The sequence below is a fragment of the Dermatophagoides pteronyssinus genome, unplaced genomic scaffold, assembly GCF_027571235.1.
Source record: "Dermatophagoides pteronyssinus isolate colony J.1.1.1.1 unplaced genomic scaffold, Derpt_VIB-CSIC_2022.12 sq0008, whole genome shotgun sequence".
NCBI classification, from domain to species: Eukaryota; Metazoa; Arthropoda; class Arachnida; order Sarcoptiformes; family Pyroglyphidae; genus Dermatophagoides; species Dermatophagoides pteronyssinus.
The window spans coordinates 769,729-785,878 of record NW_027461532.1 but is presented as its reverse complement, the minus strand read 5'-3'; the positions used below and the strand labels follow the sequence as shown (position 1 = coordinate 785,878).

Here is a 16,150-nt window from a genome sequence, read left to right as displayed (position 1 = left end):
TAACTATAGTTGATATGGTAATTAATCCATTTAATCTTTGACAAAATGGAAAAAAGAAGCAAATCGCAATTGTTTTTTGCCAAAAAAATGAAAATGAAAATGATCAAACTCCAAGGAATTCCAGCATTACAAACAAAACAGCAGTTTTTGATGATGAAAAAATTATTTTGTTCAATATTTATTGTCGATCTTGGTAATGGAAAAAATCTAAATTCTCGAATGATTTATTTTAAGGTAAGTTTTCATGTAAACAACAAAACAACATAACACTTACTTTTTTCCTGACCAATTTTCAATTCTTACCATATAAACAAAGAATGATGGAACAAGATTTCAACAGGAAGGAACAACAACAACAAATCCCTGTTCATCAACAACATTAAAATTATCGAATCAGAATAGATATCGTTTTCGAATTGTATTGAAATCGATTCCATCATCAATCAGGTTTGTATTGATTTTTTTCATTTTAAAAAATACAAAAATTCAAAATTCAAAATTGAAATTCAATTTAGTGCTGTTCGAATCAATGATCAACAAATATCATATGAATCCCAATATCAAGAAAATAATGCTGAATTATCATTTGAAATGGATATGAAACAAATGAATATTGATCATAATAATCATAATCATAATGGTCATCGAATACGTTTAACAATACATATTGATTTTAGCGATTATCATCATTTGAATATTGATATTCAGGTTAAATTATACAACCAGAATGATTCACATCTTACATGGGGACAAATATTTCGTTCAATGATGGCCGAAGCAGAGTTATTAACAACAACAACAATGAATGAACCAAATTATATTATAACAAGGATGAATTTTTTATCAATTTAAAAAATTACAAAAAAAATTACAAAAATTGATCGATAGATGGCGCTTGTAGTAGATCAAATTTAAAAATTTTTTTAAATATAAAAATTGATCCTGATTTGACTTTTTGGATATCAAAGTTTCTGATTTTTTTGTTTTCTTCTAAATAATTTTCTATTTTTGAATTCAAAATTCATCTTTTCTGTTCTCCAAGTAAGTAAGTAAGCTGTAACAACAAAGAAGAAGAAAGAAAAAACTTTTCAATTATCATCATACACTGATCATCCACTGATTTATCGGATCGAAACATTGGATGGCCATTATCAAACCAAAAAAAAAAAGAAAAAAAAAGATAAGACCTTTTTCGTTAACCATTCAGCAAACAACAACGGTATTTTTCTTTCTTTCTTTCTTTCTTTTCGTCCATCTATTATCATCATCAATTTTAATCGACTTTTCATTCATTCATTTCATCTTTATTCGCAATTTATAGCTTTCCAACAACAACAACAACAACAAACGAAAATCAAAATAAATCATTCCCAATCAATCGATCAGTGAAGAAGAAGAAAATAATAGCTGAAAATTACGCAATATCAAACCAATGGTCAAACCAATGGATTGGTGGTCATTATCATCATCATCATCATTGTTTGATGTTCATGAAATAAATTATATCTAACTGTAGCTAAATACAGCTACATACAGTAATCATCATCATCATCATTGATTCAAAGTCGGTGAAAGAAAAGATGCTACTTTCATTTTTCTCATTAAAAGATGCTACGGGTGGCAATAATAACACCGAAAAAAACGAAAATCTCTAAAATATGATGATAATCGAATGATAATCATGACCACCACCACCAAATAAAATCACGAAAATCCAATAATAATAGCTGTGTTAAAATTAAACTAAAGTAATAATAATCTAGGTCGAAATAGGCGAAAAACGAAACAAAAAAAACGATGGTTATTAATCTTGATTATCTATAGATAGAGATTTAGTTGAAAAATTTTTCTATAAACACACAATGATGATACACATTGAAACACATCAATGTTTTCTGTTGTTTTCGTTTTCGCAAACACCCAACAACAACAAAAATATCAAGCAGCTTTTTATATTAGCTTTTTTTTCCTGTCTGGTGATGTAACAAAAACCGAAAAATCAAAAAAAAACCGAAAGAAAGAATTACAAACAAACAAATTAAACCGGCACATACGATCATCATCACAATGGACAATGGTCATCAAATTCATTTTCGTGTGTCAGTTTGGTTTTAGGTTAGGTTAAGGATGATTTAATAAAAGACCAGATATTAAAAAAAACCCAGAAAAAAATGAATAATTAATGTTTGTATTTAGCCAATTAGCATACAAATGTTTTTTTTATTGCGTGTGTGTGTGTGTGTGTGTGTGTTTAGACCATCTATACATAGATAGATTATTGAATATTAAAATGAAATCATAAAAAAAAACCGAAAAAAAACTAACCAAAAACTAAAAATAGTTGATGTTTGTTTTGTTTTGGTTTGTTTCTGGAATAATGATTTCTTTCTTGTTAGTAAACTATTTTTACATTCAGTTCATAATCATAATTTTTCTCCGAAAGAATTTTTTTTTTCCGTAGAATTTTTGAACTTTTTTCAATTGAAATTTTTTTCTATTGAAAATCTTGAAATCCATCAAACAATGATGATGCTACTGATATGTTTTATATTTTTTTTCATGCTTTTATCGATCAATGATTGATTAATAGATTAGTCGATGATGATGATTTGGGATGGAATGTGAAAAAAAACTAACTAAATAATTGATCAAATAAGCAATTACGTAATCATCATCATTCGCAATAATCATTTATCATTAATGTGTTCAAACGATACACTAACTTGATATCTTTCAGTAGCACTGACCAAAACATCCATTTATATTTGGATTCGTTTTTTCAATTTTTTTTTGATTAAAAAAAATCCAAATCAAAATTACAGATATAAATAAATAATGACAAAATTACAAAATTCAATTTAATTTTTGAAAATTACAACAAAAAAACTAAATGATGATGATGCCAAAGCCTTGATTGAAAAGTTGTCATACAATTGATGATGATCATCATCATTCTGGATTGATTTTCATCACCATTTCGTTTTTGTTTTTGTTTTTCATTTGAAAATGATTCCCCCCCAAAAAAACGTTGTCGACATCAATATCATCATTTTGGACAAATTTTTTTTCATTTTTTTTTCATTGACAAACAACAATACAAAGCAAAGCATTGTGTCAGACGCGATGACAATAATGAAATCGAGACACACACACACAGATATTACCTAACTTTATCACTTTCACATTCACAGATTGACATACAAAATGGCCATTTTCATTTGATTTCGAGACACAGTTTGAAAAAAAGTTTGAAAATAAAACCGCCCTGTATCTGTGCTGTATATACAAATAGTGCAATGAGAGTGAGATCAAGATCAAGGAAAAAAAAATTTCTTAAGAAAAATGTCATAGAAAAAACATTTTTCTGTTCAAAAAAGGTAATGAAAGTGTTATGTCACCATCATCATCATCTAGGTCGATAAAAAGGATTAAATAATTCAATTCAACAAATGTGTGCGTGTTGTGACAATCAATAGACATTTATATCGATTGAATCGAGATCGATATTTCTTTTTGAAAATATACATTAATGACGGGAACACAGAAAAAAAAACATTATGGATTATCATTGTAATCAAAACAATGTCATTATCAATGAACAATGTTTTGATTGTTTCATTATCATCATCCTTATAATTTCATAATTCAAGCAACAACAAAAAAAAGGGCATGGCAATCATAAAGAATATTTCCCGTAAAAAAACTTTTCAAGAAATTTTTTGTAAAAATAGATTAAAACAACAGCAAACTTATAGCCCATGTTGTAAGGGAAAATAAAAATGTTAATTATCATTATATTGTAGTTACAATAATAATCATCATTATCATTTCATGTAATTATGGTAATGATGATGATAATATTGTTCCCAAAAATAAATCTCATAACACACATAGACGCACACAGACAAATGACATCCGATAACAACAACAACAACAATCGTCGTTGATTGACTGTCAATTTTTTGTTTTTTCGTTTTGATGAATCTAAATTTATCATCATTGAATCATCAATGGATTGAATACTTTACTTTTTCTTTGGAGGATACAGAAAACATTAATGCACCCATTATGTTTTTGTTTTTTCAGAAAAGACAAGGCAAGTTTACAAGTAGTTCGTTGTTGTTGATCGCTTTATCTAATGAAAAAGAAAATGAATGAATTTTACACATTTTACAAAGATCAAGGTCTGTTCATTGATGAATGAAATGGAATGGAATGATGGAAAAGCACAGCATTTTTTTTCAATTAAGCTTTGAACCTTGATCAATTCATCCATCAATCAATCAATCAATCAATCAACTGTCAGTGTATAACGGTTTTTTATTTGTTGTTGTTTTATGGGTGCTATTTCAACAACAACAACCAAAAAAAATGACCATCATGTCAGGTGTAACACCAATAACAATGACAATCGAATTGAAAAAAAACTAGAACAAATGTTTCAAACACGAAAAAACAAAATGAAAATAAAAAAAACATGGCGCCAGAGTATGCGCTTGGTATTCTCATTCTTATATATTTTGTATAGAAGAAAAAATAAGTGTAACAAGCGAACAAACAAACAAACAAGGCGGCCCAATTTTTTTTGAATTGTTGGATAATAATGATGATATGATGGCTGCCATAGGTTTTTTTTTGTTTTTTGTTCAATTGAATTTGTTGAGTTTTTTTTTCAGAAACAACAACAACAGAAAACATGTTGGATGTTGGCCGGTATATTTGAAACGAAACAGAAAACAAAATGAAATGAAAGAGAAAATTGTCAGTCAGTTAGTTTGCGTGTGCAAGAGAGAGAGAGAGAGAGAAAGCGAAGAAATAACGTACAAAAAAAAGAGAGTAAAGCAGGTAAGAAAATGATTTTCTTCTTCATAATCATCAAATCAACAGTTCGGTGAGGATAGAAAGGATCTTTTCGTTGTTGTTTGATTATAATTTCGATTTTTGCTTGCTTTTTTTTTGGTTTTTTGAAAACATTATTACGGCGCCAATCTGGTTTTTTTCGCATGGTAAAAATATTCAAAGTGTTTTGGTTGAATTGAAGAATTTTTGTTTTGTTTTGTTTTGTTTTGTTTCATGATCTTCATGATGTTTCTTGTGAATCGAAAAGAATCGTGTCATATCATCCTGATGACCATAATTTCATTTTAAACAATTGAAAACAAAAAGTGTGAACAACACCAATTTGTCGTGATTTTTTTTGGGAAACTGAAAACCTAAAATTTAGTGAATTTGTTGTGTTTTGTCAACACCTGTTGTTGTTGTTGTTGTTATAAAATTAAATTGAAATTGATCTCAAAATTATTTGAAAATTTTTCATATGTTTTAAAGAATCCAAAGAGGTTTCAATGATCCTGGATCTATTTTTCAACGGGGACAACAATTGTCATTGTATGTGTGTGTTTGTGTGTTACCTCATCATTGACCTCATATCAGTTGATGATTATCATTATCATTGAGTACAAAATCACCAATGAAAAGAAAGAAAAATTCATTATAAGAATTGTATTCAATTTTTTCTTATTTATTTGTTTTTGGGGGATAAACTTTTTTTTTTGCAACAGAAAAATGCTGTTAAAGAAACCAACCAAAAAATATATCTAAAAATAAAACAACAATAAGATTTCCAATCAATCGATAATGATTATTATCGTCAGAAAAAAACTGCAAAAAGAAAAAATCGATTGATAAACTAATCATTATTAACCACCACCACCAACATAGACAGATTTTATCAAATTTTGATTACTTGTCACAATATATATTGATTGGATATCGAGTACTACTTGATTAGTAAATGTTTTTTTAGATGGAAAGAAAAAAATCATTAATGAAACTTAACCAACAAATTAAAAAAAAACTTCTTGAAAAATTTTAATCTAAAATTACATTTGTAAAAAAAAGTTAAATGATAATTTCCAGATAAACAAAAAAACATTTCGTTTTTTTCCACAATGATAATTGTGTTTGATTCTTTTGATCTCTCGACATTGATTGATTGATTGATTGATTGAATTCATCATTAAATGGGTAAAAATTCAACCATTAATGTCATGTCATCAACAACAACATTGTATTTGAATTACGGAAAACAATCAAAAACAGCATTTCCCAATAGATCATCATCGATTTGTCCACAATCATCATCTAGCACTGCCACATCATCATCATCATTTTTAAATCAACAAAATTCTCATCATCATCATCACCAATATCGTTCGAATCAATTGATAATCAAACCAATCATTAAATCATCATCATCAAATTCTGTATGGAATAACTACAATAATCAACAACAACACCAACAACAAAAGAAACCTAAACAGAACCATAATCGAAATTCATTTCAAACGACACAATCATCATCAACAGCATTCAACAGAATCATTCGACAATCAAAACCACAACAACAACAACAACAAAAAACATTTCCCCCATCATCATTGATGATGATTCTGAAAAATTCTGAACAAAAACCATTAAATTGTAATCATAATTATCGATCTAAATATCATCAACAACAACAACAACCGAAGCCAATCGTTCGATCAACAACAACAAATCATCGATCTTGTTCCTACAATAATAACAACAGCCAAAATCAAATGTTTAATAGAATGAAAAAAGGTGTCGATAGTGATGATCTTATAATCAATTCAATGATGATCAATAATCAACAAACATCTGAAAATAATGAAATGAATAATCACGTGACCACCACCACCATGAATGATGGCAAAATCGATACATTATTAGATCGTAAAGCATTTATTAGTTTAGAAAAAAGTATCAATTGGCAATCATTATTGGCTAATCATAATTATAATAATAATAAAGATGACCATCAACATAATCAAAGATTGATTATTAATGATAATAATAAATCAGAAATAAACAACAACAACAACAACAACGTTAAAAATTATGGAAATGATGAATTTAGTCAACCTGGTATGAAATATGTACCAGCATGGCTTAAATGTAAGTGTTTGATTTGCTTTGTCTGTCTTCTTTTCTTTCTCAATCAGATCAGATCAAGGTTAAACCGAATTTTTTTTCCTAACAAAATTTTAAAAAGAGCAAAAAATGTTTGATCGGTTGATCGGTTGATTGATTGATTGATTGTCAATGTTGATGGGTGAATTTTTGCATCCTTCATTTGAAAAAAAAATGTAAAACATTTCTATGTTCAACATATTCAGAGCAAAAGAAGAAAGAGAAATGGCCGGCATTAAATTCAGCAAAAAGAAAAGGCCCAAGAAGAAGAAGAAGAAGAAAATTTACAATATTGGTCACTATACATACATACATGATTGATCAAATCCAATCAATCACTTTATAATCACTTTCCTGTTTCATCTTTATATTTTTTTTCATCATTCAAAAATTGTTCTTGAAAAAATTTGAATGAAATTTTCAGTTCATAATCATCATCATTGTCAATTCGACAACAACAAAGACAAAATATCCGATTATTAGGCGGAAGACGAAAATTCCAATGTTTTTTTTTCCTTGATGCTTGTTTGATGAAATCAAAATCAACAGCAAAATCTTTGTTGTTGTTTTCGAAACAAGCAAGCAATTGGAACACATCATCATTGAGATTTGAACTTGAACTTGGTTTCATGTTGTCGTCGTTATTGAGAAAAAACAAACATTATGTAAGAGAAAAAAAGGTGAATACGCAAGCTATAAGCAAGTTTGTTTGTTTGTTTGTTTTTGTGGATTAGTTAACATCCAGTAGCTTGCGTAGCAGTTTCTCTCTCTCTCTCTTCTTTTTTGACTGAAAAAAAAATTTTCTCAGCTTGCGTAAACGTTATCGGACATTCTCATTCGGTTTATCTAATTTATCTTTTTTAGTCAGTTTGTTTTTTCCTCTTTTTCATTTGGTCTTGACATTGAAAATCGGGTCAACAAACAAACAAGCAAAAGTCCTTCAAAATAAAAAAAAAAGTTGTTCCAAAAACAACTGTTTTTTTTTTGGAAATTATCAAGCACAAACCGAACAAACACACACACACGAAAAGTGGACAAGTTCAAAATGATAATTTCATATTTTTTTTTCATTGCAAAACTACCTGTGAAAAATTACCTGTTTAAAAAAAATGAAATGAAATGATGCTGATATAATTATTATAATAATTATTATTATTATTATTCCTGTCATCATTTTACAAATTTTTACAAATTTTTCTATTTTACAAAAATGTCAACAAATTTGTAATTAACAAATTTGAGTTTTATGTTTTGAGTTTTTTTGATTTTCAGTTTTGAAATGGAAAAAATATATCTATATTTGACATTGACAAGATCCGGTTGTTGTTGTTGTTTTAGCCAAGAAACCAAAACATCTGATAATGAGGACATAAAGGGGATTTTTTTTTTTTTTTTTGCTCAATCAATCAATCAATCACATTCGAAAATAAAAGCCCAGTGATAAAGTATGTTGGATAGGAAAACTTTTCGAAAAAAAACTTTTCCGAAAACTTTTCTCTCAAATTTCCCCCAGAAAAAAAAATATCCAAAAGTCCATCATCATTACTCTCTTGAGGCAATCTCTAACAAATAGATGTTCATCATCCTCAAACAATTCAATCGGATTCAATTCAATTTGAAATTGATTACAGGATTCATTCAGTTTGGATGGATTGTTAGACATTGACCTTTTACGGAATAGACATTTTGTTTAAAAAACATTGTTTCGATCCAAAAAATGATCGACTATGATGACTAAGAGCCCTTGAAAAAAAATGGAAAAAGATCTACAGTGGAAAACATCTCTTGAAGAAGAATATATGAAGAGAAAAGATGTGCGAAAAAAAAAGAAAAGAGTTTTGAACTTTTTTTCTCACTTTCTTTCTTTTTCACACAAAATTTTTTTACGTTTTTTCCTGAATCCAAAAGCAAAAAAAAATCACCTTGAATTACACATTTTGTAATTTTGTAATTTATATTTGTAAATTAAATACAAATGCAAAATGTGTAATAATCATTATAAAAATAATAATAATGGTTTAATAATAATAATGGTGATCCATTAAAAAAGATTTTCGATGATAACTTTTAATTGAATTTACCGCATATCAAATAATTAATATTTTTTGGTGGTAAATAAAATAGATTCGTTGCCGCAAACACACAAAACAAACACACAGAGAATTTCAATTCTACGAATGGATAAGATAAACCGTCAATATTATTTCAGTGTTTGGTTATTTTCAGCTTTTTGAATGACAGGCAAGAAATGAAAATGATGACCAAAAATAAACACACATATAATTTCTATTGACCATTTGAAAAATGAATGAATGAATGATAACAATGTAATCGAAGAAATTCATTGGAAAAAACGAAAAAAAACGAAATTTTTGGTCAATTTTTAGTCAATTCAAACAAACAAACAATTTACAATATCAATAAATGTAGGCAGGCAGGTTATTATTATTATTATGGTGTCAATCAACAATAACGGTTTTTTTCCATTTGATATGGATAATATATTTATTTATAATTAAAAATTATTACAATAATAATAATAACCGTTTTTCGGGAAAACAGACAACAACAATAATAATATCACGATTGGTTTTGTTACTTTTTGTTGTTGTTGTTGTTCTATTCACTAAATATACAATTCAATGGGCGATAATGATATTAAAAAAAAACCTTCAAAATAAAAAAGTCTATTTTTATTGTAATCAGAAAGTTTCTCGAAAAATGTTTTCCGAAAAACTTTCTTCTTTTTGGTTAATATTAGAAACAGTGATAACAATGCATTTAACAATTGATCGTTTTGCAAAAAAAAATTTAATAAAAAAAAATATTGTGTCATTTAGCAGAAAAAAAAATCAATAAATCAATCCTTTCCCGTGAATGAATGAATGAATAATGATTATAATCAAAACATTTGCCGTAGGTATATTTACAGTATATTTTCATGAGAAAGCTAGGAGAGAGAGAGAGAGAAGATGACAAATACAAAGTTAAATAATATCCATTTCGTTTTTTTTAAAAATATCGCCAAAAAGATACAAATAGAAATTATATGTGTGTGTGTGTGTGTGTGTGTGTGTGTGTGTGTGTGTGTGTAAATCTGTGTTATTATGTTCACACACACACAGAAGCTCCCATTATACAAATCACACAAACAAACGAACAAAACATTCAATCATAAACATCATTTGTCATATTTTTCTGACATGTCATTTTTATCTGTTAAGAAAGCAAACAAAAAATCATTATCACAGATTATTATCAATAGATTGCTTAAACGAACGAACAGCAAAAATCAATTATTCTCTGTAATAATAATAATAATGATTTAAAGATTATAATAATAACATACTGAATGTTTGTTGACATCAAAAAAAAAAAAAAACGAAAAAAAAAATCATTATCAAGGGGAGAAAAGGGTTAAACTTTGTAACTTTGAGAGTTTTTTTTCTATATTTTGAAATTATTATAAAATACATTTTTTTTTCTTTCTTTAATTCGGTTGGTACTCGAATAACATTGTTGTTGTTGTTGTTGGCTTGTAATAATGAAAAGTGTAAAAAAAATTCATTTTGTAACTTGATATTACCTAGACTTTGTTTGTCTCTTTTTTTTCTTTGTTCACCGTTTTTTTTCTTCAATTTTTTGTAAAGAATTTTAAAAATTGAAAAAAATAAAATCCATAATTACTTTTCTCAAACAAAAAAAAAAACATGTAACGTGATTCTTTCCTTGTAAAATACTATTTCATCTGATCTGTGATTCGGAAGAAAAGAAAAAAAACTTAATTTTTGTAATTTTTTTATTTTTGTTTGTTTTTACTATCATTTTTCATTCATTTTAATTAAAAAAAAAACATTTCTTTTTTTTCTCCCTTTTTTCCAAAATTCTCCCAAACGAACAAACAAAACAAAAGTATTACGCCTACATAAATATGCATCAATATTTGCATATATGTCATATGATGAAATGATGAATATAACTGAAAATGATTTAGAACAACGTAATATAACTAAAGGTGCAAGGCAGAAATTATATCTTAGTATACAAAAATTACGTGCAAGATCAGCAGTACTATTATCATCGGAACGTGAATTATTTAACAATCAACGTCATCATCATAATCATCATTATGATCAATGGAAATCAATATCATTACCGGTAATTAGTCAGATTTTATTTCAGATTCGTGCATTTCTTTCAACACCGATTTGTGGTGGTAGTAATAATGGTGGTAATGGTCAGCCATTATCAACAACAACAACAACAACATTATCGTCGATTGTAACCAGTAATGATCATCATCAACATGGATCATCAATGTCAGTAGATGTTAATAACAATAATAATGGAATAATTCAACAACAACAAACATCATCAATCACACAGAATATTCTTCTTGATGATGATTATGATGATAATCAAATCAGCAATAATAATAATGATTTACCATCAATCATTGTACGATTGATTGGTCATGGTATGTATGATTTTTGTGAATCGAAAGTTTGTTTTTGTTAACCCTTTATATTCCATAATTAAAAAAAACAGTAATCAATATTTTAATGATAAAATGTCAAAAACAACAACATTTGATGATGAAAAAATTGAAACAAAACCAGAAGAATTGGAAAGAAGAACAAATAAATGATAATGATCAAGATCAAGAACTAAATGGTAAGTTGACCTAATAAATAACTATAGTGATCTTTTAACTAATTTTTTCCGAATTTAGTAAATCATAACCACGATGATGATGATGATGAGATAACGAAGAATATGTTCTCGAATGATGATGATCAAAAGAAAAAACAGATAAAAAAGAAGAAAAAATTGGGTGAAAAACGTAAACGAATTAAAATGGAATTTCAAGATGACGATGATCAAGTTGAAGAAGTGGAAGATGGCGATTATAGTGATAATGATAATAATTTTGTTACCACAACAATCATCAACGATAATCATCAACAAAAAACATTATTAATCAATAATAATAATGATTTTAATTATAATGAAAATTATTATCAAGATTTATATACAATGATTAAAAGAATAATGGAAAAATGTCTTTTACATGAGGTAAGATTTGATTCGAATGCTTTTTCAATGTAAAATAATCTTTTCTTTGGTTGTTACTGTTAACATAATAGGCATTTATTGATCAGAAAAAGATTCTATCGAATCATTCAAAACAATTGGAATGTTTACGTAAAATTTTTTGTTTAAAATTTGATTATCATCATCAACATATTGACCATCATCAACATCGACCAACAACAACAACAACAACAAAACCATCAACAATAGATGATACTTTATCGATGAATGATTCATCATCAACAACATTACTTCATCAACAACAACAACAACAACAACAAAAATCTTATAATCATCAACATTCAAGGTATATTTTAAAAAAATCTAAAAAAATCTAAAATTAGATTTACAAACGAAAAAAAGATTTATGATTATAATGTGTGCGTTGAATGGAGAAGAATGGATTGAATTGAAACGAATAACGACGACGAAGATGTGATCATTTCGTTGATGTGATACTTGCTGTTGTTCATTTTGTAATTTCTCATACCGAACATTTCATTTTAATTCATTCAATCTTTTTCTTCTTTTCTGAGATTTACTGTTGTTAAGATTTTGATTTTTTTGATTTTCTGTAGCACACATCATCCAAAAATCATCATCAAAATCTTTATCGGTGGTTATCTGTTTATAACGGTGTTTATAACGGTGTGTTATGATCCGGTTTTTTTTCTTTCTTAGAAAATATTTTTTTGTTGTTATCAATTTTGTTGTTGTTGTTGTTGGTTTGTTGTTGTTGTTTTCTATTGAATCCATACATAAAAAGGATCAACAAAAAATGCTTAATCTTTGATTTGATGCTAACCGAATAATGGTAACCGAATAATATTTCAAACATTTATTTTTAGATAAATTGTTACGATTAGCCATTGTATTATTATTATTGTGAAATTGATGATTGTGTTTTTTTTTCTTTTGGATATACACAATAAACTTAACAACAACAACAACAACAACAACAAAATGTTTTCAAAAATCAAATCAATCAGAATTAGATTCAAGATAAAAAAAAAGGAAAATCTCTCTGTGTGTGTGTGTGTGTGGGTGTCAGTTTTGACCAATTTTTTTGTTTGTTTGATGGTCATCATAATGGTAATTGGAATAATTTCTTTTCTTTTCTCTCTCTTTTCGCGTATTTGATGATACAGTTATCGATTACCAATGGTTTCAAATCATCTGGCTGATTGTAACAACAACAACAATAAGAATCAACAACAGCAACAGGCAATGAAATCAATGATAAATCGTAATCAACAGCAACAACAACAAAATTACAAGGTAAGGTTGATTTCAATTTGATTATTTTTTTTGCAAATTTTCAATTTTCAAATGAATGAATATCGAATGAATCATAGTATCATGGTGAAATTGGACGACCACCAACAACAACAACAACCGCAAAAACTATTAACAACCCAAGCAATAATAATCATAATAATCGCAATCAAAATGACCGCAATCATCATTATCATCATCATTCACAAATGAAATTCAATAATAATTATGAATCGCAAAATCAACAACAAGCAAATCATCATCATTATAACCGAGCAAATAATAATAAACATAATATTTTCGATTGTAATTCGTTGATGATGATGATGATGATGAATGGCCAAAAGGATTATCATCATCATCATCTATTAGATCCGGTGATAAAACCAAATTATGGTTCATATGATGGAAGTCAAAGTGAATCATCATCATCATCGTCGTCGACTACATCGGAATCATCACCGATATTCAATGATGGTAATGGGAAAAATGGTGGATCATCATTTTATCAATCATCAAATCATGATTATAATTCAAATTCATTATCATTCACTCAACAACAACAACAACAACAACAATCATTGATTACAAATTTTCCTGTGATAAATAATAAAACTGATAATAATAATAATGATGATGATCAATTGAAGGTGAAAACAACAACAACAACATCGAATGTTGATCGATTGTTTCGTTCATCACCATCATCATCGATAGGTCACCATGGTCATTATTATGGTCAACAAAAACAGTCAAGTTTATTATCATCATCATCATCTAATGGACAACAACAACAACAAAATTATTATTCAGATGTAATTTAAAAATTATTTTACCTTGTTTTTTGGATTATTAATTTTCTTTTTTTACATTTTCAATGTTTTACAGATATTTAACGATACGGATGAAGATGATGCATTTGTTCTAATGGAATATAATATCGATTGGAATAGTAATTTTTTACAATCAAACAACAACAACAACAATAATAATGATATTTATCGTTCGGAAAATTTATTCAATAATCAAAATACTGATAATGATGATGATTTGGAACGATTAAAATATCGATTTGGAATGGAACAACAACAACAACGAATGTTTGAATCATCAACAGCAACATCAAATGTTACATTTGATGATATTGAAAAATTATCAATACGTATTGCTGAACATGCATTAGAAATTAATGGATAAATTGATTGAATGAAGAATTGTGATATGATAACAGAAAAAAATTATGTTTTCTTTGATTTTTTGAATTTTGTTTTTCTGATTCTAATTTTCAAAAATACAACCGAAACACACCTTTTGGCCACATTTATCATTTTGTTTTTTCGTTTTTTTGTTGTTTATATTCTGCTACCGCATTTTAAATAAAATTTGAAAAAATTGCGATTTTTGTTTTTGAAAAAAATTAAAAAACTTTCCACATCGGATATGAGAATTTCTCGAACGAAATTCTTTTTGAATCGTCATCTATGAATAATCCATATTAAAATGGACATGTGATATCAACTGAATTCTGATATTCTTTCACAAGTTTCGATGCGAAAAAACAAATGAAAAAAATTTTCAAAATTTTAAAAAATGATGATATTTTCCCGACAATTTATTCGTTCAATTTTCCGAACGAATAGTTTGAAAATAATTCAACAATCATCATCGGCCATCAGACCATCATTATTTGATTTACGAACAACATGGCCAACAACAATTCAATCACAATGTTCTCATCATACATTGATACAAAATTCGTATCCAAAATACAATAATTTCGATTCTAGATCAACAATTAATCTAGTCCAGAGTTAGTATGCTCTTTTCGCATTTTTATTCGGAAATTTATTTTTATTTTTTTGAATCATAGAACGATCAATGTTCATACAGGTAGAAGAAACACCGAATCCAAATAGTTTGAAATTTTTTCCCGGTCGAAAACTTCTTGAAAATGGTACGACCATTGATTTTCCAACACCAATTTCAGCATTAAAACGTTCACCATTAGCTGAAGCTATATTCAAAATCGAAGGTGTTGGATCGGTTTTCTTTGGTTCAGATTATTTAACCGTTACTAAAATCGATGATGATTTTGATTGGAAAATTTTGAAACCAGAAATTTTTGCTGTAATTATGGATTTTTTCTCTACAAATCTACCGATTCTTCGTGAAGGTGTTGAAAAAGATTTAAATCAACAACAACAACATCAATCGGTTGCTGCAACCGGTGGTGATGATGATGAAACGATTGCAATGATTCTTGAATTGATTGATACACGAATCAGGCCTACCGTACAAGAAGATGGTGGTGATATTAAATTCATGGTAAATTCATTAACGATTTTGGATATTTTTTACAAGAATAAATTTTTCACAATTCTTATCTATAGAGTTTCGAAAACGGTATTGTTCGATTGAAACTTCAAGGTGCCTGTACATCATGTCCATCATCAGTGGTAACATTAAAAAATGGTATACAAAATATGCTGCAATTTTATATTCCCGAAGTTATGTCTGTTGAACAGGTAAATTCAATAAATTTTTTTGTTCTTTTCGAACAAACGAAATTAATTTGATTTAATTATGATCAAAGGTTATGGACGAAACCGAACGTATCAATCATGAAGAATTTGAAAAACTCGAAACTAAATTAGCGGATAATAAAACAAATGAAAATGTTAAATCATGAATCAATATTTGTTGCTAATGTTGTTGATCAATGTAAATTTAAATTTGTTTGAAAAAAAATAAAATTTATTAAAGAGACAAAAATTCTTTTGAGAAATTC

The 16,150-nt window shown here is 27.5% G+C and overlaps 3 protein-coding genes across 3 annotated transcripts; all 3 read left to right on the top strand.

Annotated features, from left to right (window-relative positions):
* LOC113796026 (uncharacterized) lies at nucleotides 1-2,187 on the top strand. The gene is made up of 4 exons (XM_027346271.2): nucleotides 1-234; nucleotides 317-447; nucleotides 516-1,219; nucleotides 1,322-2,187. Exons 1-3 carry the CDS (start codon nucleotides 46-48, stop codon nucleotides 850-852), a joined length of 657 nt encoding a protein of 218 aa, XP_027202072.2. The 5' UTR covers nucleotides 1-45; the 3' UTR covers nucleotides 853-1,219; nucleotides 1,322-2,187.
* Nucleotides 2,188-5,866: 3,679 nt separating this feature from the next.
* On the top strand, nucleotides 5,867-14,757 carry LOC113796027 (uncharacterized). Its single transcript, XM_075821105.1, has 8 exons — nucleotides 5,867-6,978; nucleotides 10,907-11,470; nucleotides 11,542-11,667; nucleotides 11,726-12,069; nucleotides 12,141-12,394; nucleotides 13,236-13,365; nucleotides 13,443-14,177; nucleotides 14,251-14,757. Exons 1-8 carry the CDS (start codon nucleotides 6,024-6,026, stop codon nucleotides 14,557-14,559), a joined length of 3,417 nt encoding a protein of 1,138 aa, XP_075677220.1. The 5' UTR covers nucleotides 5,867-6,023; the 3' UTR covers nucleotides 14,560-14,757.
* Nucleotides 14,758-14,883: 126 nt separating this feature from the next.
* Nucleotides 14,884-16,134, top strand: LOC113796032 (NFU1 iron-sulfur cluster scaffold homolog, mitochondrial-like). The gene is made up of 4 exons (XM_027346278.2): nucleotides 14,884-15,172; nucleotides 15,233-15,687; nucleotides 15,753-15,887; nucleotides 15,956-16,134. Exons 1-4 carry the CDS (start codon nucleotides 14,953-14,955, stop codon nucleotides 16,049-16,051), a joined length of 906 nt encoding a protein of 301 aa, XP_027202079.2. The 5' UTR covers nucleotides 14,884-14,952; the 3' UTR covers nucleotides 16,052-16,134.
* The last annotated feature ends 16 nt before the right edge of the window (nucleotides 16,135-16,150 follow it).